The 27294-nt window shown below is 49.6% G+C and overlaps 2 protein-coding genes across 13 annotated transcripts in view; both read left to right on the plus strand.

Moving 5' to 3' along the window:
• The window catches only part of TMEM219 (transmembrane protein 219), a 50249-nt gene extending 42892 nt beyond the window's left edge, over positions 1-7357 (plus strand). For all 9 annotated transcript variants that reach the window (XM_072753518.1, XM_072753519.1, XM_072753520.1 and 6 more), the window contains 3 exons: positions 4223-4452; positions 5871-6040; positions 7257-7357. In XM_072753518.1, coding sequence (XP_072609619.1) covers positions 4223-4452; positions 5871-6008 — 368 coding nt within the window. In that variant the 3' untranslated portion in view covers positions 6009-6040; positions 7257-7357. The remainder of the gene's footprint in view (positions 1-4222; positions 4453-5870; positions 6041-7256) is intronic.
• A 917-nt stretch (positions 7358-8274) lies between these two features.
• On the plus strand, positions 8275-26579 carry TAOK2 (TAO kinase 2). Of its 4 annotated transcripts, none has more exons than XM_026011112.2 (19): positions 8275-9072; positions 12126-12292; positions 12480-12551; positions 12650-12751; positions 13267-13312; positions 13444-13540; positions 13692-13805; positions 13904-13995; positions 16013-16106; positions 16208-16289; positions 17096-17263; positions 17431-17691; positions 17859-18020; positions 19659-20024; positions 20105-20308; positions 20549-20788; positions 23893-24105; positions 25049-25231; positions 25323-26579. In XM_026011112.2, exons 2-19 carry the CDS (start codon positions 12161-12163, stop codon positions 25842-25844), a joined length of 3150 nt encoding a protein of 1049 aa, XP_025866897.1. In that variant the 5' UTR covers positions 8275-9072; positions 12126-12160; the 3' UTR covers positions 25845-26579. The 4 variants fall into 4 exon arrangements, 3 of the variants coding, with proteins under 3 accessions (XP_025866897.1, XP_025866896.1, XP_025866895.1); XM_026011111.2 differs by having other exon boundaries at positions 8298-9072; positions 17413-17691; XR_012000592.1 differs by lacking the exon at positions 8275-9072 and adding an exon at positions 24804-24911 and having other exon boundaries at positions 12161-12292.
• Positions 26580-27294: the final 715 nt, after the last annotated feature.

Below are 27294 nucleotides of genomic sequence, written 5' to 3' on the forward strand. Positions count from 1 at the left end.
TTTGTCTATTTTTTTTTAAGATTTTATTTATTTATTCATATGAGAGAGAGAGAGAGAGAGAGAGAGAGAGAGGCAGAGACATAGGCAGAGGGAGAAGCAGGCTTCATGCAGGGAGCCGGATGGGGAACTTGATCCTGGGACTCCAGGATCACACCCTGAGCCGAAGGCAGACGCTTAACTGCTGAGCCACCCAGGCATCCCTCTTTGTCTATCTTAGAAGAAATATATATTCAGAGTTTTGCCTTTTAAAAAAATTGGATGATTTGTTTTTTAATTATTGAGTTATAAGAGTTCTTTATATTTTCCCCTATCTGATGTATGACATATGGATTTTTTTCTCCAATTCTCCGGGTTGTCCTTTCACTTTGTTGATGGTGTTCTTTGAAGCACAGAAGTTTTACTTTTGATGAAATCCAGTGTATTTTTTCTTCAGTTGCTTGTGCTTTTTGTGTCTTGATTAAGCAGGGGTTGCCTAATTCAGGCTCATGAGGATTTCCCCTATATTTTCTACTAAAATTTAATAGTTTTAACTCTTACATTTAGCTCCGTGATCCATTTTGAGTTAATTTTTGTGAATGGTGTGAGGATGGGGTCCAACTTGATTCTTTTGCAAGTGACTAACCAGTTGTTCCAGCATGGTTTGTTTTTTTTTAAGATTTTATTTATTTATTCATGAGAGACACAGAGAGAGAGAGGCAGAGACACAGGCAGAGGGACAAGCAGGCTCCATGCAGGGAGCCCAACATGGGACTCGATCCCGGTACTCCAGGATGACGCCCTGGGCCAAAGGCAGGCACCAAACTGCTGAGCCACCCAGGGATCCCCATGTCCCAGCATGTTTTATGGAAAGACTGTTCTTTAACTTTTTTTTTTTTTTAAAGATTTTATTTATTTATTCATGAGAGATACACAGAGAGAGAGGCAGAGACATAGGCAGAGAGAGAAGCAGGCTCCATGTAGGGAGCCCGATGTGGGACTCGATCTCAGGACTCCAGGATCAGACCCCGGGCCAAAGGCAGACGCTTAACCTCTGAGCCACCCAGGCATCCCTGTTCTTTAACTTTTAATAGTATCAGCGCCCTATTGAAAATAAATTGACCATGGATGTATATATAGGTTTATTTCTGGACTCTCAGTTCTAGTCCATTGACATATGTATCTATCCATGGTAGCACCACACTTGTAATCACCGTAGCTTTGTATTAAGTTTGAAATCAGAAAATATAAGTCCTCCAACTTTGTTCTTTTTAAAAACTGTTTAGATTATTCCAGACCCCTTTAATTACCATATGAATTTTAGATTCAGCTTCTCAAGTCCTGCTTCTGTAAACAAGCCCTTTCCTTTTCATAAGTTAGAAAGAGAATAATACCATCAAAGATTATTCTAGACAAAATAAAAAATAATCCACCTATGATTGTATCATCTAAGTAATAATTATTGAGCACCTATTGTGTACCAAGCATGGGGAATAAAGAAATATCTAAGACACCTCAAGCTGCTTATAGTTTAGCAAGGATACAGATGTGAACCAAAGTAAATACCTTCCAATGTGTGAAGTAGCACACAAGGTATAGTGGGAATACTCAGGAGTCTGTCAAGCAGGGTTAGTGAAGATAGGCTTTTCCAAGGATTTAGTGCCTGAGCTGAGGCTTGAGGAAGATTTCAGAGTGTACTCTTCCAGGCAGAAGGACAAGCATATGCAAAGGCGTGCGATGGAGACCATACTGGCATGTTTGAGACCTTCAAAGGGTTCAGTTTGACTGGTGCAGGGGAAGCAGTGTTGACTGAGTGCAAGAGATGCATTTGAGGAAGCAGACAGAATCCTCTGGAGGATCTTGTATGCCAGGCCCAGGTAGTTGAACTTTATCTGGTACATTGGGCAAGCTCAAAATTTTAGTCAGGAAAATAGGGTTTTGTTGTTGTTCTTTTGAAAAGATCACACTCTGTAGGCTGACTGCCTGGTGGAAGCGTGTCCAGAGCAAGAAGACCAGGTAGGAGGTGATTGCAATGGAAAGATAATGTGAAAACCCGAGCTAAGACAGTGCTGTGAAAGAAGGGGACTGATCCCAGAGAGACATTGGCAGTGGATTGACAGGGCTTGGTGACTGATTCAATCTGGGGAACGTAGAGAAAGGGGGAGTTTCTCTTAGAAAATTTTACAGTTACATTTCTTAGTTCTTATGATTTATATACTAGTTTGTATTTCTCTTTTTTCACTTACATTTTTTTATTACTGCCTGGCTTGACCATTATTATTTTAATGGATGTAAGGTGATCCATTAAGTGGTTGGGCCATCATTTGTAATGCTTTTCCTAGTGTTAAACATCTCTGTTGCTTCCTATGTTTTGGTATTTTTTGTGGTCACAATAAACATCTTGGTATAGTTTTCATTTTTCTTTTGAATCCTTTCCTTAGGATGAGTTTCTATAAATGATATTACTGAGTCAAAGGGAATGGACTTTTTTTTAATAGATAAATTCATTTTGTTGTGGATTTGGACCACATGGAAGTATACAAAACACATGTAAAAATCCACCTCACCCCTGCAGTGTCCACAGTTTGATGGGCATCTTTTCAGTCAGGATCTGTATCCATTTAAAATTGCAACAGATACAGCCACATTGTCTTCTAAAAGGTATCATTCATTGAGAGTGCCCATTTCCCCACATGTTCAGCAACTCCTGTTATTATTAGTCTTTTTAATTTTTACCAACTTAATGAACAAAGGAATTACCTGATTGTTTTTCATTACTTTCTTCTGATTATTAGTAAGGTTGCATATGTTCTTGTAGGTTTATTGGCCCCATTCATGCCTCCGTGAATCTCCATTTAAATCCTTTGCTCATTTGTCTTTTAAGTTATTTGTCTTTGTCATCCTGATTTTTAGGAGATCCTTATATGTTCCGGATTGTAAACCTTTTTGCTAATTAAATATAGGCATTTTGGGGTCCCTGGGTGGCTCAGTTTGTTAACCATCTGACCCTTGGTTTCAGCTCAAGTCAGGATCTCATGGGTTGTGAAATCAAGTCCCATGTTGGGCTCCACTCAGAGAGGAGTCTGCTTGAAGAATCTCTCCCACTGCCCCTTCTCCTCTCAAATAAATAATTTTTTACAAAACATATATAGGCATTTTCATCCATTCTGTTACTTAAAAAAATTTTTTTTAAAGATTTTATTTATCCATTTGAGAGAAAGAGAGATAGAGCATGAGCAGGAGTGGCGGCAGGGGGACAGAGAGCAGGCTCCCTACTGAGCAGGGAGCCCAATGAAGGGCTCCATCCCAGGACCCCAGGTTCATGATCTGAGCCAAAGGCAGACACTTAACTGACTGAGCCACTCAGGTGCCCCACTTTTTAAGTTAGCTTTCATCATAGAGAAGCCTTCAACTATTAAAAAGTTAAGTTTATTGTTCTTGTCCTTTACTCAAGCTTTTAGATCTTGTGTCTTTTCTAGGAAGGCCTTCCCCACTTTAAACTTAGAAAATATTCTTCTGTATTTTCTTTGGGTTTTGTTCTGTTTAGTTTGTTTGTATAGATCTCTAACACATCTGGACTTTATTTATTTTTTTTTAAAGATTTTATTCATTTATTTATGAGAAACACAGAGAGAGGAAGAGACACAGGCAGAGGGAGAAGCAGGCTCCATGCAGGGAGCTCGATGTGGGACTCGATCCGGGGACCCTGGATCACGCCCTGAGTCAAAGGCAGATGCTCAACTGCTGAGCCACCCAGGCGTCTCTGGACTTTATTTTATAGTGTGAGATGAGTCTAACTTTTTTTTTTCCCAAATGGAAATTGTCCCAAGGCCATTGACTGAGTAGGCTGCCCATCCTTTCCCTGCTAATTTGAAATGGAGTGTGAACCTTTTCATGGATTTTGGTACCTAGCAGGGAACTGCTTTCTTAAAAAGGACAGACTAGTTTATACAGACTGATGTTGGCAATGTGTATCTGTACCCCATTTCACTGCAACTTTGTGAGTATTGGCATGATTGTTGTATTGATTGTAAGCAAACATAATTCACTTTTTGTTTATATTGGTACACAGTTATTGTCCTTTCTCAACGACACAATGATGGTATAGAGAGTACTTTATTGAACAGACTCAATGCCAACCCGGCTGTTACTGAAGGAAGCCTTAGGAATGAATGGAAGTCTGAAAATGGATGGCTTCCACCCCAACCTCCATCTTCTTCCACCACCTCTCCTATGTCTCTCATAGGATCTTCTGCAGGAGAGCTGGTCCTCATTACTGCCAAGGTGACCACAGAAAGGACCCCAGGAACCTGCATGTATTTTAGTGCTGCTCCAGGAATCCTGCCCTCCAGCCAGCCACCCATAACCTGCTCAGAGGAGGGAGCAGGAAATGCCACCTTGAGTCATAGGATGGCTGAGGAGTGTGTAAGGGTCTGGAGCCACGAAGGCCTTGTGCTCACTAAGTTGCTTACCTCGGTAAGAGCCTGGGTTGTTGGGGTTTCATAGACTGCCGCGCTGAATGCTCTGTCCCGAAGGCTTCTGGGGGCAGTTTTACCTAGTAGAAAAGGCACAGGCTCTATAATTCTGCCTCAGCTTGCTGTATGACCTTGAGCAAGCATCAGAGCCTCTCTGAGCCTCAGCTTCCTCATCTGTAAAATGGAAAACATAATACTACCTCATGATGCCAACAAATAAAGATGAATGAGAATGAATGTCAGGTGCCCGGTACAATGCCTGCTACGTAATAGAGATTGGATGAGTGACAGTTATTACTATTAATGATTGTCTTTAAACAGAATAAAATACGATCTCCACTTTAAAGGAATGCAGAAGCTGTAATAAGAGGCAGAATGGGCTAATCGCTATCATAGAGATGTGAGCAAAGTGTTATTCAAACACAGAGTAAGGAGCAATTAACCCTAACTTGAACATTTATGGAGAGCGCTTCACAGAGAAGGTAGCATTTATGAAAGGGAATTGTGTACAGTAGTTTATAATGTACAAAGTGCTTTCAGGTTCATTATCTCATTTGATCTTAAAATAGCCTTTTGAGGTAGCTGTTATTATCCCATTTTACAGATGAGGAAAGAGGCTTAGAAAGAGGGAGTGAGTTGCCCCAGGCCACACAACTGGTTAAGTGGCAGACCCAGGATTGCAACCTATGCCTTCTGACTGCCTATGCCTTCCCAGGCTTTATCTGCCCTTTCAGGGTGACCCTTGAAGAGGACGAAGATGTGGGCAGAGAATGCGATAGAGGGCGTTTGGAAGAAGGAAATACATTCCAGGCAAAAGGACCAGCATGAGCACACAGGCCTAGAAGTTGAAAAGTGTTCAGTCTTTGAGGGCACTCCATGATGAGGGCCTTAGAAATGGCTGAAGGGAAGAGACAGAAGAGATGCAGGGGCCTGGTTGTGAGGCTAAAACACTACGACTTGATGCTGCAGGCCATAGGGGCCACGTGCTGAGTGGGGAGAGCCTGCCTGAGTGCAGGAGACAGACCAGTTAGGAGGCTGCTGTGTACTTGCCTTCACGTTGCCAAAGAGCCTGGCAAGGAGCATCACTTAGGAGCTTAGAATCAGAGAAAATACTGGTGTCCAGACCTGGCCCTGCTTGAGCATATTTAAAATGTGGATAGTAGGGAACTTTCCTATCTCATGGAGACATTATGGGGATTCACTTCAAGTGGTTGGGCAAGAAAGCAGTTCGTATACCATTAAGACAGTTACCTTATATAGAAATTAGATTTTCCCTTTGGTTCCCTGGCTGTAGAGAGCCCTCTCCCCCGATGGGGGCTTCTCTCTATGGCCCTAGGATAAAGTGTCTCCTTAGGAGAAGATTCTCTACCGTCCCTCTCTCTCATTTATTCCTCCTTGCCCCCCTTTGCTCATCCTTAGGAGGAGTTGGCTTTGTGTGGCTCCAGACTGCTTGTTTTGGGCTCCTTCCTGCTTTTCTTCTGTGGCCTTCTCTGCTGTTTCACTGCTGTGTGCTTCCACCCACGCCGGGAGTCCCACTGGTCTAGAACCCGGCTCTGAGGGCACTGGCCTAGTTCCCATCTTGTTCTCAGGTAAGGTTCTTTGCTCCAGTCCTGTGGGAGTAGGAGATGGAGTGGGGGTGGCAAGTATACCTGTGATAAGAGTCATTCCTAAACACTATGGTTTGGTTTTACTTATTTTGAACTTTATGTAGATGGAATATACATATTCTTTTGTGACTGACTTCTTTTGGTTAGCATTCTGATTTTAAGATTCATCCATACCTGTAGTTCACATCCAAGCTTTTTGGCAACAGTGGTGAGTTAAGAGAGTTCAGATTTGATGATGCATCCTGAATATGAATTATGCTTACCTTGCTTTTGCCCTGAAATTCTGATACCCAGTTTTATGATGCAAATTTTGTAAAACTCATCCTGGACAGTGCAAAAGGATTGATGATGCCCATTTACTAGGCACATAGTATGTGCCCAAGCATTTTTTTTTTATTTTTTAAAGATTTATATATCTATTCATGAGAGACAGACACACAGAGAGAGAGGCAGAGACACAGGCAGAGGGAGAAGCAGGCTTCTCGCAGGGAGCCCGATGTGGGACTGGATTCTGGATCCCGGGATGATGCCCTGAGCTGAAGACAGACTCTCAACCACTGAGCCACCCATATGTCCCAGTGCCCAAGAATTTTACATGCTTTATCTTTTCCATCAGCCTTCATTACATTTAGAAAAAAGTGATTTTGCTAACAGGATCTTTGGAGGAACACAAAAAGGTAGCAGTGGGCAGGGAACATATTGGCTAACTAGTTCATGTGTCTGGTCGTTAAGGGAAAAAAATTTCTCTAAAAAAGTCTCACTCTGTCAGGTGGACATCATATAATTTGAGAGTTATCTGTTACCACCCAATTCTTAAACTGTTCTCAGCTTCAACAACTGGTTGCTGGGCCCTCGGAGATAGCCATGGGAGAAATGGAGACACCCTCTGGCTCTGACCAGAGGAACTGGCCACTCAAGGTCAACGTTGCTTATTTTCCTCAGGGCTAGGCTCCACCAACCTGGGATAGGAGATGGTGGAATCCTCTTTGCCTTTCTTAGATCTGAGTAGACTGGGAAAGGAAAGCTCTCTGGCTCCTGCTGGATCCTGGGGTCCTAAAGCCACTTACCCAGTCCCAATAAGCACTTGGACCCATCTGTAGTTGCCACTTCCTCTGCTCCTTCCTCACTGTTTTCAGCCATCCCAGAGCTTCCCCCAAGGGACTTCTCATCTGCCCTGGTTTTCAATCTTTTTCTCCAGGTGTGAATCTTTTTCTCCAGCCTTTGTTCTGAGTTGGAAGAGACGTTACAAAACATGAAGAGCTGGAATGTGGGGGGGAATAAAAGTCTTTTTTTGCCCAATGTTGCCCAGGGTGTTTATTGGGGATTGGGTTGAAGTGGGAATTTCAGGGTAAACAGGTTTGAGTGACTTTTGCTTGTTGACACTTAAGTTTGGGATACAGGCTGGCTAGGGCATGGATTGCTGCAGCTATGTCCTCTATTGTGACTTACCTTTGGAAAACACCTGATTTTGATCATAGAACTGCCACTTTATGTCTTGTTTTCTTCTATGAAATAAAATCGATAGTTTCAACTAGTTAGTTGAAAACCTTTGGAAAACACCTGATTTTGATCATAGAACTGCCACTTTATGTCTTGTTTTCTTCTATGAAATAAAATCGATAGTTTCAACTAGTTAGTTTCAACTAGAGAGAATCAGGTGGGTATGGTCATGGGAATGCTTTGACATAAATGCTGTGTGACCTTGGTTAGGTCATGCAGTTGTGAGAGGCCTGCTTCCTGAAGGGGTTTGACGGATTGAGTTTTCCCAGCAAAGATTCTTCGAACTTGGGAGGCCACGTCCCGGCTGTATGGTTACTAACCAGAGGAGTCCGTTTTCCCGCCTTTTCCACGCCCAGCAAGTCTCCTTCCCTGGCTCCTCCCAACTGCTACCTATACGCAGGCGCAGATCACGGCTGCTTCTTTCCTTCCACTGGCGCCCCCTCAAAGCTTCCCCTAGCAACAAGCTCGGGCTCAGCGCTAAGGAGGGGCGAACGCATGCGCTGCAGTCCTCTCCACCACCAGTTGTCGGACTGCGTGCTGAGCTCCTCCCCCTCCAAGCCTACCCCTTATGTCCACCTCCTCCCATCCAGGGTCCGCGTGGCGGAGCGCGCGCGCACTCTGGCTCGGTGGCTGCCCATCTCCCTGGCCCCGGCAGTGAGGATAGGGGGGCGGGGCTATTTCATTGGGGGTTCCGCCCCCTTTGGCCCGGCGTCCTTACCGCGCCTGCGCGCTCCCGCCCGGTCTCCATCTTGGAATTGGGAGGAAGAGGGAGAGGGAGACCGGGACGAGATCGGGGCTGTGGTGCGGAGAGAGACTGAGACTGAGAAGCGGACAGGGAGAGAAGGCGCGGGGACCGCCCTTAGCTACAATCTTTCAGCTGCCCTCAGGAGAGAGAAGGGAAAAGGGAGGAGGCCGGGGCGGGAGTGAGGGCTGTCACCCTCGGACCCCGGCGTGAGAGGGGCCGTGCGGCCGGACGTCCTCGGGGTGGGCCCCCTGTCGGTGGCCGAAGACCTGGGGCTCAGGCCCTTCGGTCGCGAATTTCCGGGCTTGACCCCTCGCTTCTCAAATATCCGGGTATCAGCCCCTCAGACTCCACATATCCAGGACCCGGGTCCCAACCTCTCTAAACCTGGGGCTCTATTTCATAGGATTTCAAATATTTGGGGTTCAGGCCCGTGCGTGCACCAGTATCCGGGGTTCAGGCCCCCGCGTTCAGATATCAAATTCAGCCTCCCTTCGTTCAAATATCTGGGGTTCAGACCCCACAACCAGAAATCCGGGATTCAGCAATTGTCGCCCTCGAGGAGGAGGAGGACTGGACCGCGAGGTCAGATCAGGTTGTCACCCCCTCCCCTCCAGGGGAGGCTTCCCGGGCCCGCCCCTCAGGAAGGGCGAAAGCCGAGGAAGAGGTGGCAAGGGGAAAGGTCTCCTTGCCCCTCTCCCTGCTTGGCAGAGCCGCTGGAGGACCCCAGGAGGAGGCGGAAGCGCTGGGGCACCATAGTGACCCCTACCAGGTGAGACACGGGGTGCAGGGGCGCGGGTCCCTGTGTCTAGCATTAAGGAGAAAGGGTGCTCGTTTTTGAGGAACCGAGCCTGGGCAGGCCCTCTCCTCAGGATGAAGCCCAGTGGGCTAGTGGTCAGCCTCTGGCCTTCTGCTGCCACCTTGTTCCTCTTCCTTCGTTATATCTGTCTGATGGGGGACCTCAGGTGACAGGGTCTTTGATGTCATGGGGGTCACGCCCTAGAGTGCTTGAGCTAATCAGATGGGTTTGCACTCTTCTGGTCTTCTCCCAGGTTCACTTTGCCCCTCACAGCTACCTGTTCTCCTTGACTATACACCTTTCTCTGGATGCTTTGGGGTGTTGATTCCTTTGCCTTTGATCTCTGTGGTGGGTCCACTTACTGTTTTTTAGGAATGGTCTGAGTGATTTCTTGTCCTTTCAAGGAAGTAAGTGTGTGTGTGTATTTGTGTTCGGGAATGCCTGGCAATATTTTCCTCAGCTATATCGTTACCTTCCAACCTCTTGCTGATGGTGTAATCTCATACATTGGTCAAGTGATCTGTCATTTACAAAGTGCTTTACGTTTGTTCTCTCATGTGAGCCCCCCATTCATCCTGTGGGGGCCTCTTTTATTGCTGTCTTCCCATTTTACAGTTGAGAATATTGAGGCCCAGAGAGGTTCCCCAAGGTCACACAATGACAGAATCAGGAACCCAGGTTCTTGATCAAGTTTTGCCCCCCTGCTCCATGCTTGTCTCTTGACATCTCTTCTTGGCCAGGGATCCAGAAGAGAATGAATTGGGGTAAGATTTAAGAATGAGGGGGAGAAGAGCTTTCTTTTTAGGAGGGCTATACTCAGAAGCTTTTCCTGATGGGAGGCTCTGGTTCCTGTCTTCTGTCTCATGGATTTTTCTCTCTACTGTGACCTTCATCTTTACCCTGATTCCCTTCTTTGGCCTGGGTTCCTGAGAGGGCTCTTTTGACAAGATGATAGCCGTGGTGTCTCTTCACAGTTAAAGCCAAGCTGCTGGGGTAGGATGATCCCCAAAGTATTAAATCCTTTTGTGGTGACCCTGGAGGCAGGGAAGGATAAAAAACCGTATGCTAAGTGTCTGCATAGTGCTCCTAGGTATGAGATCTCCTTTAAAACATCTCAAAACTGCCCTATGCTATAATCCATTTTACCAAAGAGAAGACCAAGTATAAGGAACTTACTCAAAACCCTGTTGTTGTATGTTGCTGATGAGGTGTACTGGTAGTGTAGCTTAGGGACAGACAGACTTGGGTTTCCTCATCTGAAGAATGGTGATATTCATTTTGGTGAATGGTGATATTGTCCATTTTAGAAGGTGGCTGTGATTTAGCACAGACCTTGATAATTGCTCAAATGTTCATTATTTGAAGAAGAGGCCTCTTGTGATGTTTTGTTGGCATCTCTTACATGTGGCGTGGGGTCGTGGGTTGGCATTCTGGGCTGGGTGCAGGTAAAGAGGTCAAGAAGATTGCTTTAACAAGTTGTGAGCACCTGCCTTTGTGTGTGGGTGTATGGTGGGGTGAGGGGTGCTTGGCAGGGTGGCTGGCATGAGAATGGAGAGAGGGGCCTGTTTTTGAGCAGCTTGGGAGCTGCTGAGGGCTTGGCTGAGGGCAATCAATCAATCTCCTAGGCTATTCTGAGCCCTCTGCACCCTGGGGGCCCACCGGAGAGTCAGGCTTACTTCTTGCCTTCCAACTTCCAGTTGAGCTAAGGAGACAAAATTAACAACACAACAGGAAACAATGCACGACAGAATATAATTACATGCTAAATTGTTAGGTGCTTTAAAAGAACTAGAACTCTGCCCTGGGAGGCCGACTCTGCTGAAGGCTCTTTTGTGCCTAAATTCCAACAAGTGCTTAGCCTGGAGCCTGGCCTGGAATTCCCTGGGGGTAGGGGCGGGGTCCCTGACTCCTTGTACTGCAGGAGCTTTCTCTGGGTTTTGGTCTGGGTGCTCTAGGAGCTCTCCCCAAAGGCTGGAAAGGTCAAGGGAGGCTTCTTGGAGGAGGTTGATGAGCTTGAGGTGAGCTGCTAAGATAATAATAAGCACACTGGCCAGACTTGAGAGAAGATCCTATTCTCTTACCACAGAGAAATCCTGCTTTCTTTCTATGCCTCAGTCACCTCATCTGTGAAATGGTGATCACTATCTAGCCCTACTCACAGGGCTGTTCTAAAAGCATAGCAGTAGAGGACCAGGGCAAGTCACTTAACTTTTCTGAGCCTACTTCTTTATCTGCAAGATGGGGTAATAGTAATACTTCATAAGGTTGCGGTAAGGATTGAATGAGAGAGATCCATGTAAGGTGCTTACTGTACATGCTTAATAAATGTTATTCGTACACTGCAAATATTCTGTACCTGTGCGTGATGGCGTATGCAATTGGACTGGGCAAATAAGGCATCCCAGATCACAGAGAGGCCTGAAAGACAGTTTCTATCCCTGTCCATCCCGGTCTAGGTCTCCTCCCTGTCCCAGGCCCTTTTTGAGAGCAAGTCTTCTGGCCCTTCTGGGCCAGTACCCACTTCTCTAACAATGGCCGGATTTCCACTGCCTCCGGCCTGGCTGTTTCCTGCTCTCTTCCAGGGTGTGAGAGGTTGAGGGAGGAGGGGGCCTTGACGCCAAGGGGAACAGGAAGGTGCCTGGAAATATTTGGGGTATGGGACTTGTGGGACAGGACACTTGGGAATCTGGGGTTCTGGCTGAGAGGCGGGATCTTTTATTCTTGGGAGAAGTGAGGGTTGTAGCAAAATGGATCTTACTGAGGGCTGGGGGGTGGTGAGGATGCTTAGCTCTCAGTCTTCCTAGCAGTTTTAGGGACTCCAGGGACCCGGCCCCCGTGCTCTGGTTGCCAGGGCAACTTCATTTTTTTTGGAGCTTTGATGTTCTGATCTCCCCCCTGCCCTTCCTTGTCGGTGCCTCCCCCTCATCAGGGAACTAGGGGAGGAGAATGCAGAAACTTGAGAGGCCCCTTCCTCTCTCTCTGAGAGTCCCATCTTTGCTCTAAGGGTCCCCCTTTTCATTCTGCAGGTCAGACCTCACTCTCAGGGCCCCCAGGGGCCATCATGCCAGCTGGGGGCCGGGCCGGGAGCCTGAAGGACCCTGATGTGGCTGAGCTCTTCTTCAAGGATGACCCTGAAAAGCTCTTCTCTGATCTCCGGGAAATTGGCCATGGCAGTTTTGGAGCCGTATACTTTGTGAGTTGGGGCTTAGGAAAATGGGGTAGGGATGGGCACTGCATTCTTCACGCTGTGGACCTCCAAACAGCCCTCTACACTGCTGTACCACACCAGCCTTTCCTGCCCTCTCCTGTTGGGCCAACAAGTCTTCCTGCTGCTCAGTTCTCACCAGGGGCCTTCACCACCTTCTGGTCTGGTCTTCTAGGCCCGAGATGTCCGGAATAGTGAGGTGGTGGCCATCAAGAAGATGTCCTACAGTGGGAAGCAGTCAAATGAGGTGTGTCAGGTTTGACAAGACTGGTGGGGGGCAGGGTGGGGGACCCCAGTCTCAATGTTCAGGCTGAGTAAGCCTCTCCTCCCCTGACCTCCTTTTAGAAGTGGCAGGACATCATCAAGGAGGTGCGGTTCTTGCAGAAACTCCGGCACCCCAATACCATTCAGTACCGGGGCTGTTACCTGAGGGAGCACACGGCTTGGGTGAGCTAGCATCCTGACTGACCTGGTCTCTGCCCCCATCCTTGTCCTGGTCCAGTCTCTTAGGCAGGCCCTATTCCACGTGTCATTATAGGGACCTTGGAAAGAGGGAAGTTTCCCCCAACTTCTTGAGTCCTCAGACAAACCCATGAAGAGCAATGGCTGTCTAAAAGGAGAGGCTAGTTTGAAGTGGCATAAACTGTTAGAAGTTGGAAAGGGCCATATGGGCTGGACAAAATGGAGATAGTATTGGGCTTTGAAGGGATTCAGATGGGGGAGTGGTGGTGTCTTGGGCTGTTTTTAGAGGTGGTGCTGACTCTCTGGACTCTCCCATGACTACTTCATGTTCTTAGTTGTCCTTCCTCTGTCTTTACCACCACCAGCCTTCCAGGGGTGGGGGGCAGGGGGACAGTGCCTGAGTGGAGGATAGGCAAAGAAGCTCTCTGGCTCCCTGCCCGAGGCAGATGGGGCAAGGAGTGGCCAGATATGCTGATCTCTGACCCTCCACCCTTTCTTAGCTCGTGATGGAGTATTGCCTGGGCTCAGCTTCTGACCTTCTAGAAGGTAAGTGGTTCTGGCCAACAAGTGGGAGAAGGGAGAAGAGCAAAGAAACTGTAGGGGAAGGGACCACAGGAGTTTGTTCCAGTCCTACCCTTGGATTCCATTCAGTTTGATGTTTTTCCCTCGCTCCCCAGTGCACAAGAAGCCTCTTCAGGAGGTGGAGATTGCAGCTGTGACCCACGGGGCCCTTCAGGGCCTGGCTTATCTGCACTCCCACAACATGATCCATAGGTACAAGCTGCACTGACGATGGCTGGGAGGGGGTGCACTCTACATCATTCCTCATTCAGCTGGGCTATGACCTTTTTGGAAACTTGGTGCTAAAGCCCCTGTCCACCCTTCCTCAGATGCATGCCTCATCCCTGTGCTTTGTCTCTGGCAGGGATGTGAAGGCTGGAAACATCTTGCTATCAGAGCCAGGCTTGGTGAAGCTGGGGGATTTTGGCTCCGCATCTATCATGGCACCTGCCAACTCCTTTGTGGGCACCCCGTACTGGTGAGTAGGGGTGAGTGGAGAGAGTGCCCAGGATGTTGGGAGCAGGAGTTGGCAGAGTGGGTGGATGATCAGCCTTTTTCTCCTGACCTTTCTCCCAGGATGGCACCGGAGGTGATCCTGGCAATGGATGAGGGGCAGTATGATGGCAAGGTGGATGTCTGGTCCTTGGGGATAACCTGCATCGAGCTGGGTAAGGTTACTTCCTCCTCTTTTTTCTTATTTCTCTTTCTCTTACCATGTCTATACCATCTCATCCTCAAGCTTCCTGTCCATTTTGACTCTGCCCTTGATCCACAATTCAGGCAACTGTCAAATCCTACCAGCTCTTAGACCTGAAGATTTTGGAGCATTCTTCTCTTCCTGTTCACTACTCTAGTTCTACATATTTTTTGAGTGCCTACTGTGTGCCATGCTATACTAGGAGATTTGGGGGGTTATAGCAGTGAACAAGGTTCTTGCTCTTGTGGAACTTACATTCTAGTTGAGGAAATAGGCATGTTTTCTCTCAGTGTGATAGAAGCCGAATGGAGAAGTTACAGGAACAGTACAACCATAAAACAAGGGACTTGACCTAGTTCAGGGGCTGAGGACAATCTCCTTATAGCAGAGAGGTCTAAGCAGAATCATAAGACAAATAGTAGCTGTATGAAGACTATAGGGAAAAGCAGGCATGGGGAGCTAATACTAGCTTCAGTTGTTTGAAATATTGCAGGTAATGACATGTAAAAAGCAGTGAGTGAGAAGGCCAGAGAGTTAGGCTGAAATGAGTTCATGAGGCCTTGGAGCCCTGTCAAGGTTCTCGTGTCTGCCAGCTTACACTACTGAAACAACTTTTTGTGAGATAATGTTTGTAAAGCCTTCAGCATAGTGCCAGGTAGATAGTTGCCCAAGAAAGAGATGCCTTTAGCTCCTCTTAACAACAATTTCCTGCAGTAATTTGTCCTATCCCACTAGTTTCTTCTTTCCTCCAGACTCTCTTATGTCAGAGAGATCTGCCCTAGCTGGGTGCTGTTGCTTCGCTTCCTTCCTCAAAGCCATAAGTGCTCCCCACTGCCTTCAAGACTGACACCATCCCAACCCTTCCTCCTACCAAGCTCTGCTTCCTAAAGGTTGGCTCTCCCCTTCATGAGCACCACACCTTGAGTGTGCCATGAACTTTTCCACTTTCTTGCGTTGGTTTGTATTGTGTCTTTTGCCCAAAGTCCAAGATTTGGGCACACCCTTTCCCTCCATCTCCACATGTCTTCATTTGTCATTTGTGGCCACAGCCAGGCACAAATATGTGAAGTAGGCCAGGTATAAGAAAAATTGAGAGCTGTTCTTTTTATTCCCAGTTTTTGGTAGAGACGTGAACACAGAGAACTATTTCTCTACTATTGAAGAAACCATCAGTCCTGATTATAAATGGCAGCTGATAATCCATATCAGAGAAACAGTATGGAGAAGGCTATGGCAAACTGCAGATTGCTATTGCTTAGCTCTAGCCCATCATTATGCAGGAATGTTGGCTCCTTTTCACCAGATCTAATTTTTTAGGAGAAACTGGAAATTTAGATTATTATTAATTTGTTAGGTTGGAATTGAATTTAAAAATCACTGTTTAGGCCAAAAAACATAAACAACACAAGGCATTTGTCTGGGCCACAGGGAGCTTCTAGTTTGTAACTTCCAATCTGAGGCCTAGCTCCAATATCCCTTTTTCCAGAAGATCTGCCCTAATCCCCTACACATGTACCAGCTGGAAGACCCAGCAGGCACAGCCAGCTTCCAGCCATTTTTCTGTCTCCTTATAGAGGAAACCTGATAAACTTGTTCAGATGTGTGTAATCTTCCCTGTTAGACTGGAAGTTTCTTGAGGACAGGGCCTGGTCTCTTGTTTTTCTTTACCTTCCCCATAATACTTAGCAAGTTTTTTTATCTTTTTTGGCACCTAATAAATGTTAGGTGGGCTGATGAATATGCTTTCTTCTGCCTTCTTAGGTGCTCATGCATATGTTGTTTTCTTTGATCCCTGGTCTACCGTGTGCCAGGGAAAGGATGGGTATTATATTTTATAGAGGGAATTAATTGAGATTATGAATACTGGTCAGAGTCTTGCAATGAGGAAGTCAGGGAGCTGGAATGTGGACCCAAATCTTGATTTCCATTCCAGCCTCCTCTGCCCACCTTCCCCTTCTCACCTTCTCCCTATTGACTTTTTTCTGTAGCGGAACGGAAACCACCGCTGTTTAACATGAATGCGATGAGTGCCTTATACCACATTGCACAGAACGAGTCCCCCGTGCTCCAGTCAGGACACTGGTGAGAACTGGGATTCCTGGGCCCAGGGGTTAGGCTATATAGGGTAAGGGTGTCTGGCTCATACCCTCCCCACTCCTCCCTTTTCCTCCCATGACTTCTAGGTCTGAGTACTTCCGGAATTTTGTTGACTCCTGTCTTCAGAAAATCCCTCAAGATAGACCAACCTCAGAGGTTCTTCTGAAGGTAAGGGCTCTCTGGCCTAGTATTCTCCTAGAATTGTTGCCTGTTAGAACCACAAAAACCCCTCAGTGAAATTAGTGATTCCCAATTCTTTCTCCACCAATAACTTCATTTATGAATTCCCACCCCCCTTCCCAGTGCCCAGTGGACTCCCTGTGTTTTGAAAGATTTTGTCTACTAGACTGCCTTTATTTATTTATTAAGTAATCATTTGTTTTCCCATCTTTTATTAATCAAAGATGTATATAATTGCCAGCCAGAGCTTCTGGTCTGCGTGCGATAACCAGGGTTACCACACTGATCTGATGTAATTCAAGCCAAAAGCCTGTGTAGCCTTGTCATGGGTAAATGTATGATTTCCCTTAGGTGTGTTTTGAGTTCTCAAAGGGGAGAGTAGAGGGGCCTGCATTCCCTTCACAGATCCATGGGAGCCAAATGAGTTGGGAACTGATGTAGACAGTCTAATTTGATCTCTTTGTTTTATAATTGTGGGATACTTTATGAGGTCCTGAGAGACCTCATGACGTGTCCAGGAGCACACAGCACTTTGATGGAGGACCTGGACTACAATCCAGATCTCTTGACTGTTCTTGTCTGTCAACTGTGCCTGGAGGAACAGGAGCCTGGCTGGGGAGTAGTAATTGGGTGGTGAAAGTTAATGTGGGAGCAAGGGTTAGGACAAAACTAGCATTAGCTCCTAGTGGGCATGGGCCCCAGGGAAGTATCTCAGGGTAGAGGGAACTCCAGGGTCCATGGGACATGCAGAGGTGAGGTGCTTGGCAGCAGGCCTCAGCATTCTCTCCCCTCAGCACCGCTTTGTGCTCCGGGAACGGCCACCCACAGTCATCATGGACCTAATCCAGAGGACCAAGGATGCTGTGCGAGAGCTAGACAACCTGCAGTACCGAAAGATGAAGAAAATACTGTTCCAAGAGGCACCCAATGGCCCTGGTGCTGAGGCCCCAGAGGAAGAGGAGGTGACCCAGCTTAGCATGCCACCCTTTTATACCACTGTTGTTCTTGCCTCCTAGCAACTGTTTGGCTCACCTTCCCTATCCCTCTTCCTACCCTCTGTCTCCCTGTGCTACCTCCAAATACACACCCCTTGTCCTTCCCTGCCCAACAGCCTGCACCCTGTCCACAGGAGGCTGAGCCCTACATGCACCGAGCTGGGACACTGACCAGTCTAGAGAGTAGCCACTCAGTGCCCAGCATGTCCATCAGCGCCTCCAGCCAAAGCAGTTCAGTCAACAGCCTAGCAGATGCCTCAGACAATGAGGAGGAGGAAGAGGAGGAAGAAGAGGAAGAGGAAGAAGAGGAAGGGCCCGAAGCCCGAGAGATGGCCATGATGCAGGAGGGGGAGCACACGGTCACTTCCCATAGTTCCATCATCCACCGACTGCCGGTATGTATCTCACCCTCAGTAGGCCTGACAGTGATGAGGCTGACCCCCAGCTCTCCCTCCCAAGAGTGATTGCTCCTCCTCTAGGTCTGGTTGGGTCTCCAGGGAACTCCCTTTGGGCCCAGTGACTTCTGAACCTTGGGCATTCCTTTCACCTTCCCTTCCTCTAGGGTTCTGACAACCTGTATGATGACCCCTACCAGCCAGAGATGACCCCAGGCCCTCTGCAGCCTCCAGCAGCCCCAGCTCCCACCTCTACCACATCTTCTGCCCGCCGCCGGGCCTACTGCCGCAACCGGGACCACTTTGCCACCATCCGTACTGCCTCCCTGGTAAGTGCAGCCATTTTCCCTGAGCCTGGATACCCTAAACTCCTGAGATGATCCCCCACCCCCACCCCCTGTGGCACTGGATTGAGATTCCACCTTCACTTTCTGTTGCTGTCTCTCACCATTTTCTCTCCTCAATCCTTCCCACTCTCTTCTCCCAACAGACTGTTTTGGTCATATTGCCCAATGTGGGTATTCCTAGTTTGGTGTAAACTCTCACTCCATTTCATACATGCTTAAGTAGCATGTTCTGGGATGCCTTTCCGAGGCTCCTGGCCAGCCAGGTGCTTCACATCCCTGTGCTGTGATGTTTCTAAATGGCATGATGATAGGTGTGCTGGATTTTCTATCCCTGGAAGGCAAGTAATGGTGGCCAGTGTCTGCCCCCTACCATTGATTAGCTCTCAGGCCCATACCCATATCTATATCTCAGCCTTCTGGCTCCTCTGGAAAGAGAGGATACATACCCATTTGAGAGATATGAGGCAGTTATGACTCAGACGTGCTGCTTGTTCAAGGCACCTTTGGTGGTTCTCAAATTAAGCAGGACCTTGTTCCTCCTAAAATCAAGTTGTGATGTTTTTCTCCATTTCCAGGAAAAGATGGATAGGCTTTTCATAAAACATAGTTTTTCATCTATACTTCTAATAAACACTTAGATTATGTATTTGCTTAGCTGCAAGCATCAACATCTATTTTCTTAGAGGCTGTTGGTTGGTCTAATATGTTCTTAAGGCTAATACTTATGGTTGACTATTGTGCTAGGACAGCTCTTTAGATCCTGTGATGCTTAGTGCTTTGTGGTGCTGTGCAAAAAGGTCTGTGACTTCCAGGGACTTAGCCACCTGGACTAGTTGGAATTAATGCCCATTTGACAATGGGGCCTGAGTTCCAAACCTCAGATGGGGACATCCAGGCCCAGTGTTCTTGATAATCCCAACATCTCATGGCCCAGCTCCATATCCTCTATGTAATGAATGAGTCCTTAGTGTTTGCTAAAAGGAGAGGAAGCCAATACTTGTTAGGTCAGAGTGTTTTAAATACTATTACATCTATATCACATTTAATCTCCACAGCTTCCTACAAAAAGGTATTATTGCCCCATTTAGCAGATGAGGGAACTGAGGGTTCGTGTTGTGAATTTGCTTGAGGTCATATGGTTAGTAAGTGACCGAGCTGGGAGTTGGGCCCAGGTATGTCTGATTTTGAACTAATTTGAATTGTTTCCACTTTTGTGCTGGGCCCTGTGCGGGTCTCACCAATCTGTGAAGTAGACTGTATCTCCATCATCCCGGGGAGGTGGCAGACTCAGAGGGGCCACATGAGAGGAAAGCAGCAAATGCGAATTAAACCCATGAGTCTGGGCAGCCGGGGTGGCTCAGTGGTTTAGCGCCGCTTTCAGCCCAGGGTGTGATCCTGGAGACCTGGGATCGAGTCCCACGTTGGGCTCTCTGCATAGAGCCTGCTTCTCTCTCTGCCTCTGTGTGTGTGTGTCATGAATAAATAAATAAAAATCTTTTTAAAAAAATAAATCAACCCATGAGTCTGAAACACATGTTCTCCGATAGAGTATGACAATCGTGTGTGCTAATGAAATGGGGCAGGGCTGAGTCCCACTTCTCATCCTCTCTCCTGTTCCAGGTCAGCCGCCAGATCCAAGAGCATGAGCAGGACTCAGCGCTACGAGAGCAGCTGAGCGGCTATAAGCGGATGCGACGACAGCATCAGAAACAGCTGCTGGCCTTGGAGTCGAGGCTGAGGGGTGAACGTGAGGAGCACAGTGCAAGGCTGCAGCGGGAGCTTGAAGCCCAGCGGGCTGGCTTTGGGGCTGAGGCAGAAAAACTGTCCCGTCGGCATCAGGCCATTGGTGAGAAGGAGGCTCGAGCTGCCCAGGCTGAGGAGCGTAAGTTCCAGCAGCATATCCTTGGGCAGCAGAAGAAGGAGCTGGCCGCCCTCCTTGAGGCACAGAAGCGAACCTACAAACTTCGGAAGGAGCAGCTAAAAGAGGTGGGATGGGGCTGCAGCAGTGGGTAGGGCCTGGTGGGTGAGGCGCCCTGACTCCCTGCCCTTCCCACTGCCTTGCCCAGGAACTTCAGGAGAACCCCAGCACACCCAAGCGGGAGAAGGCTGAATGGCTTCTGCGGCAGAAGGAGCAGCTCCAGCAGTGCCAGGCAGAGGAGGAGGCAGGGCTGCTACGGAGGCAGCGCCAGTACTTTGAGCTTCAGTGTCGCCAGTATAAGCGCAAGATGCTGCTGGCTCGTCACAGCCTGGACCAGGACCTGCTGCGGGAAGTAAGCCGCTCTATCCCCCTTTGCCCTCTTTCGTGTTATGGCTTGGCTTCTCTTCCACACCCCTTATTTCCTTGTGTCTGTCAGACCCTGCTATAGCTCCCTAGGCTTATGTTCCCAGGCCAGCCAGAAGCTGGACTCCCTTAAACCACTCGGCTCCCTCTGCCAAGGAGTCCTGGGGTTCTCTTGACACCAACAAGGCTTCCTGACCAGACTCGGGGCCCTGCCTCCCTTCTGCCTCAGGATTTGAACAAGAAGCAGACCCAGAAGGACTTGGAGTGTGCATTGCTGCTACGGCAGCATGAGGCCACGCGGGAGCTAGAGCTACGGCAGCTCCAGGCCGTCCAGCGCACACGGGCGGAGCTCACCCGCCTGCAGCACCAGACGGAGCTGGGCAACCAGCTGGAGTACAACAAGCGGCGTGAGCAAGAGTTGCGGCAGAAGCACGCGGCCCAGGTTCGCCAGCAGCCCAAGAGCCTCAAAGTACGTGCAGGCCAGCGTTCCCCGGGCCTCCCGCTCCCCATTCCTGGGGCTCTGGGACCACCCAGCACAGGCACCCCTAGAGAAGAGCAGCCTTGCTCATCTGGCCAGGAGGCAGTCCTGAACCAAAGAATTCTGGGAGAGGAGGAGGAAGCAGTTCCAGAGAGAAGGATTCTGGGAAAGGAAGGGGCCACCTTGGAGCCAGAGGAACAGAGGATATTGGGGGAAGAATCAGGAACCCCTAGTCCCAGTCCACAAAAACATAGGAGCTTGGTTGATGAGGAAGTATGGGGTCTGCCTGAGGGGGAGATAGAAGAACTTAGAGTCCCATCCCCGGCACCCCAGGAGAGGAGCATTGTAGGCCAGGAGGCAGCCGAGGAGTGGAGGTTATGGGGAAAGGAGGATGGCAGCCTCCTGGATGAGGAATTTGAGCTTGGCTGGATCCCAGGCCCAGCATTGACCCCAGTCCCTGAGGAGGAGGAGGAAGAGGAAGAGGGTGCTCCGATTAGGACCCCAAGGGATCCTGGAGATGGCTGTCCCTCACCAGACATCCCCCCTGAGCCCCCTCCAACACATCTAAGGCACGGCCCTGCTAGCCAGCTCCCTGGACTTCTGTCCCATGGTCTCTTGGCCGGCCTTTCCTTTGCAGTAGGATCCTCCTCTGGCCTCCTGCCCCTACTACTTCTGCTGCTGCTCCCACTGCTGGCAGCCCAGGGTGGGGGTGGCCTGCAGGCAGCACTGCTGGCCCTTGAGGTGGGGCTGGTGGGCCTGGGGGCCTCCTATCTACTTCTTTGTACAGCTCTGCACCTGCCCCCAAGTCTGTTCCTACTCCTGGCCCAGGGCACTGCACTGGGGGCTGTCCTGGGTCTGAGTTGGCGACGTGGCCTTATGGGAGTTCCTCTGGGCCTTGGGGCCGCCTGGCTACTAGCCTGGCCAGGCCTGGCTCTTCCTCTGGCAGCTCTCGCAGCTGGGGGCAATTGGGTGCGGGAGCAGGGCCCCCGGATGCGCCGGGGTATCTCTCGACTCTGGTTGCGGGCCCTGCTGCGCCTGTCACCCATGGCCTTTCGTGCCCTACAGGGCTGTGGGGCTGTGGGGGACCGGGGCCTGTTTGCACTCTACCCCAAAACCAATAAGGATGGTTTCCGCAGCCGTCTGCCTATCCCTGGGCCCCGGCGGGGTAATCCCCGCACTGCCCGTCACCCACTAGTCCTGTTGTCGAGGTTTTGGACCTTGTGCAAGGGCTGGAACTGGCGCCTGGCACGGGCCAGCCAGGGTTTAGCCTCCCACTTACCCCCATGGGCCATCCACACACTGGCCAGCTGGGGCCTGCTCCGGGGTGAAAGGCCCAGCCGTATCCCCCGGCTGCTGCCACGCAGCCAGCGCCGGCTAGGACCCCCTGCCTCTCGCCAGCCAGCACCTGAAACTCTAGCTGGGCGGCGATCCCGAACCCGCCAGTCCCGGGCCCTGCCTCCCTGGAGGTAACCAACTCTAGCTCCTCCTCAGCCTGAATCTAGAGCATTGAGCACTTTATCTCCCACTACTCAGTAAGGTTTCTCCAGTCCCAATCCTCTCCTCCCTCTCACCCCTCCTTCCTTAGTATACTTCACCACCATACCCTAGTCATTTGGACCTCTAGACAGGCAGCCTCCTCCATCATGGAGTCCAGAAGTTACACTTTGTGTTCTCCTGACACTCCTCTCCCACCCTAAATTATTGCTGTTCTCCCGCTGTGTGTGTGCTCATCCTCACCCTCATCAACTCAGGCCTGGGGCCAGGGGTGGCCGTGGGTGGGAAGTCATGTTTTTTTTTTTTTCTCTCTTTGATTTTGTTTTTCTGTCTCCCTTCCAACCTGTCCCCTTTCCCCCACCAAAAAAAAAAAAAAAAAAAGACAAACATAAATAAAATATCTGAGCGGAACTGTACCTTTGGCCCAGGCTGCCTCTGTCTGCTTTGTCCTGCCGCCTAGCCTCCCGGGTATGCCCCCAATCTGGACCCTTGGCCCCCAGTTCCATGACCTCTTCACCCCCATCTACGTTATCTTAATCCCTTTCACTCCTCAGCCTCATCCTCTCTGCCTTCATAGCTTCATTGCGCCATGACCACCACCAGCTGGGAGGTCTCAGCCCCTGTTGAGCTTCCACAGAACTTATTGGTCCCAGAATTCCTTGATTGGTGGATTATTTCCAGAGAGTCCTTAGGTTCTGGGTCCTTTTGCCCTCATACCCTGCTTTTTCTCCCAACCCATTCCCTATGTGGTTCCCTTCTGTCTGGGAGCTGAATTTCTCTCCTGGCATTAGGTTTTACCCTAGAGGGCTTGGGATGGGACTGCAAACCCTCCACTGTAGGGGGTGGTGAGTTTTGGGGGACCATGGAAATGGGAGTGGTTGTGGGCCTGGAGTGGGAGCTGAGTACATGAGGGGCCGGGCTGGAAGGTGGAGATCTGGTCAGGGTAGCAGCTGCTGGCCCATTGAACTTGTCAGGCCCTTTCCGGCCACTTCCTTTGCCCCTTTCCCTGACGTGACCCAAGATGGGGCTACCCCTTATCCACTTCTCTGCTCAGAGCTTATCCTCCTTCCCTCCCTCCCACCCCGAGGTGCTGAACCTGGGACTTCCTCTGTCTTTCCTTAGCTGTGTTGCTCTCTTCCATGGGTGTGTTGTGTGACTCGGTTTTCTCAGTCCCATGCACATTCTTTGCTCACTTGGCTCTGTCTCTGGGTTGTATTTACTCCCTCTTTGCATGGTCAGAGCTGCTCATGTGCACTCAGTACCCTAAAGATTTTCAGTTCCCTGTCCATGAACTCTCCTGCTGTTTCTTGTGAGTTGTCTACCCAACTTTGAACATGCTCTTGGAACCTGTCTTGTTTACCCTGTATCTCTCGCCCATTGAGAATCTTCCTGATCTCTCTCAACACAATCCCATCTCTCCATGTCTGTCTGTATACAGCTCCCCCCGCCCCCTCTGTCTAACATGTTTTCTGTTTCTCTCCCTCTCCCTGTCTCTGCTTCTGTCTCCTCTTCTCTCTCTCTCTTCTCCCCCTCTCCCTGGTTGTTCCTCCTGCTCCTCCTCTCCCTTGCCCCCATCTCCCCTTGGTCCGTCCACTGCATAGTCTAAGGAGCTGCAGATCAAGAAGCAGTTCCAGGAGACGTGTAAGATCCAGACTCGGCAGTACAAGGCCCTGCGGGCACACTTGCTGGAGACCACGCCAAAAGCTCAGCACAAGAGCCTCCTTAAGCGGCTCAAGGAAGAGCAGACCCGCAAGCTGGCGATCCTAGCTGAGCAGTACGACCAGTCCATCTCAGAGATGCTCAGCTCGCAGGCGGTGAGGCCTGGGGTCCTGGGAGGGAGCATGGTGGAGGTTGGCATCTGTATGCCTGGCTTACTTACGGAGAGTGGGAATGGGGTAGTGTGGGCAAAGATGGGGCTCTTATTCTTGGGGGAATCTTGGATACTCTCCCACTGTTAGTATTCTCTGCCATGGTTTTATTGTCTCTGAAGTATTTTCTTAAGGTCTTGACAAAGCCAGCCTGACTACCAAGAACCACCATAGAAAGTGGCTATAATATTTTCCTGGGCCTGAGTTAGTTTAATGTGTTAACAGAGAGCAAATCAGAATGATTGTGGCCCTCAGGCCAATTTACTCAGACTTCTGGAGGATTTTGAAGATTGATGCTCTGAGAGTGATCACACTACAACACTGGAATGGGCCAACTAAAAAATACATATAGTGTAAAAAGTCAAAGTGCCCCTATTTGTTGCCATTCTCTCACCCAATCCGACCTCTCAGAGGTAACTTGGTAATTATATTTTAGATTTTCATTCTATGTCCATTTGGAAAATTACATAAAATTTTGAACAGAAATAGATTTGTATTATACATACTGTTCTTTTTCCACCTAATATTTCTTGGACATCTTTCCATGTCAGTACACCTGTCTCATTTTTGAAACAGCGTAAAATTTTCCATGGTATGGATGTACCATAATTTATTTAACCCATCCCTTATTGGTGGACATTTAGGTTGTTTCCAGTATTTTGCTATTACAACGCTTCAGTGAACACCTTCGAGCACATGTGCAAGTATACCTGGGGGATAAATTCCTGGAAGTGTAATTGCTGTGTCACAGGGTATGACGACCTTTCATTTTGATAGATGTTGAGACTGGCTGCTTCTTGAAACCTTAGGGCCCAGGCCTACCTGGGGCAGGGGAGGATTGTGGGGATGGGGGAGGAGGCCCCTAAAATTAGTTCTTCCTATTTGCCAGCTGCGGCTTGATGAGACCCAGGAGGCGGAATTCCAGGCTCTTCGGCAGCAGCTTCAACAGGAGCTGGAGCTGCTCAATGCCTACCAGAGCAAGATCAAGATCCGCACAGAGAGTCAGCATGAGCGGGAGCTGCGGGAGCTGGAACAGAGGGTGGCTCTGAGGCGGGCACTGCTAGAGCAGCGGGTAAGGGGGTTCTGACGCTGGGATGCACTGGGGAGGGCAGGCTCCCCACTTCTTGCCCTGGACATGCTAACTTCTCTTCTGGGTGTCCCAGGTGGAAGAGGAGCTGCTGGCCTTGCAGACAGGGCGCTCCGAGCGAATCCGGAGTTTGCTCGAGCGGCAGGCCCGTGAGATCGAGGCTTTCGATGCTGAGAGCATGAGGCTGGGCTTCTCCAGTATGGCTCTGGGGGGCATCCCAGCCGAGGCTGCTGCCCAGGGCTATCCTGCTCCACCCCCTGCCCCTGCCTGGCCTTCCCGTCCTGTTCCCCGATCAGGGGCACATTGGAGCCATGGCCCTCCTCCTCCGGGCATGCCTCCCCCAGCCTGGCGTCAGCCCTCTCTGCTGGCTCCTCCAGGTCCCCCAAACTGGCTGGGGCCCCCCACACAGAGTGGGACACCCCGTGGTGGAGCCCTACTGCTGCTAAGAAATAGCCCTCAGCCCCTCCGGCGGGCAGCATCGGGGGGCAGTGGTAGTGATAACGTGGGCCCACCTGCCGCTGCAGTGCCTGGGCCTCTGAGCCGGAGCACCAGTGTTGCTTCCCACATCCTCAATGGTTCCTCCCACTTCTATTCCTGAAGTGTAGGGTGGATGAGCAGATGAATGGGGGCAGGGGCAGGGGTGGGTGGAGCCTGATCCTGGAGGGCTGTAAGCTTGAGGCCCACCCGAGGGTGGGGAACAGGATGTTGGCTCCAGCTCCCCTCAGACCTCCTCATCTCATGAGCTTCTTGGGCTGGCCAGTGGCCCAGGGCCAGCTTGGGTATAGGTGCCTCAAGGCTGACCAGGAGCCCCTGCCTCCCCACCATGGTGCCAGGGTCTCTCTCCATCACAGCCTCGGGAAAGGAGGGAGATGTGCGTGTCAAATATTCATCTGGTCCCCTGGGGGAGGGGAAGGGTGGGTCTAGATATATTATATTCAGAGAAATATACTACCCCCTGTAATGGGGCCGTGGACTGGGGATGCCAGGCACCCCCAGACCTGGGGTGTGGCAGAGCAGGTCTGGGGTGGGGAGAACAGAAAGAAAAGGCCTTCCTAGGAAAGAAGGATTAGGATGGGGTCTTGGGGTCAGGGTGCCTGGTCGCCTGGTCTCTCCATTCCCCACCCCCGTTGCTGTCTGACGTCCTGTGCCGTCTTGTCCTTTACCTTTTTTTTTTTTTTTAATTGAGATCAGAGCTGGGGCAGGGGAACAAGGGAAGGACCTTGGAAGGGGCTGCTCTCAGGCCTGGGGGCAGTCATGGGAGCCCCTCCCAGCTACGGGGTTGGCACAGAGCCCCACAGCAAGCTTTTAATAAACTGTTGGTTATTCTAACAGACTCTAGGACTCACCCTTTCTGTCTAAGGTGTGTATTAAGGATTCTTGGTGGGCAGTGATAGTGTTACTTGTGTTTAAAGAGTATTGGGCTGTGTAACTAAAAATTTCAATGATTTTAAGGACTTTGAGCATGACTGGATCCAAAACTTTAAAGGAATTCATCAGGTTTTTGGCCTCTACTTCCCTTTGCTTTGGCTTCAAACATTTTCAGAAGGTTCACCTCACACATAGGCTCCTGGCAGCTCTAAGCCTACATCTTAGCAGCAGCCTCAACAGCAAGAATGCCAGCAAAGTCCTAAAGTGACTTCATTGGCTCAGTCTGAAACCAGAGGCCTGGGGTACTTGGATTGGTCAGGTCTACAACCTGTACCCACCCCTTTAAGCCGAAAGAATTGGCCCAGGGACTAAGTGGCTGTTTCCAGAAGGGGAGAGAAAGAAGACGTAAACACCAGCTGTCCCCAAGTTATTTCATTATGTTTTTCACATTTTTCTTAAGGCCAGTTATTCACACCCTCCTCCCAGCTAGGCATCAGGTTATAAAACAGCTTAAAAGCAGGATGATGATGAGCCCTGCTGGTCAGGGTGGAAGGAAGTGGGTAGGAGCCACACTCTTCTCTGATAGAACCTGGTGGCAGACTGGATGGCAGGGGCTGGAGGCTGGGACTTTATTTGGAAAATCTGGGGGAAATGGAGCCAGACTGGGTGGGGACCCTGGC

This window comes from Vulpes vulpes, chromosome 3, assembly GCF_048418805.1.
Source record: "Vulpes vulpes isolate BD-2025 chromosome 3, VulVul3, whole genome shotgun sequence".
Taxonomy (NCBI): Eukaryota; Metazoa; Chordata; class Mammalia; order Carnivora; family Canidae; genus Vulpes; species Vulpes vulpes.

Bases quoted from the DNA above. Each gene is read 5' to 3' on its own strand.
- TAOK2 (XM_026011110.2), top strand. From the start codon at position 12,161: ATGCCAGCTGGGGGCCGGGCCGGGAGCCTGAAGGACCCTGATGTGGCT. The intron at 12,752-13,266 runs GTGAGCTAGCAT...ACCCTTTCTTAG, and splicing joins TGAGGGAGCACACGGCTTGG to CTCGTGATGGAGTATTGCCT. The intron at 17,692-17,858 runs GTATGTATCTCA...CCCTTCCTCTAG, and splicing joins CCATCATCCACCGACTGCCG to GGTTCTGACAACCTGTATGA.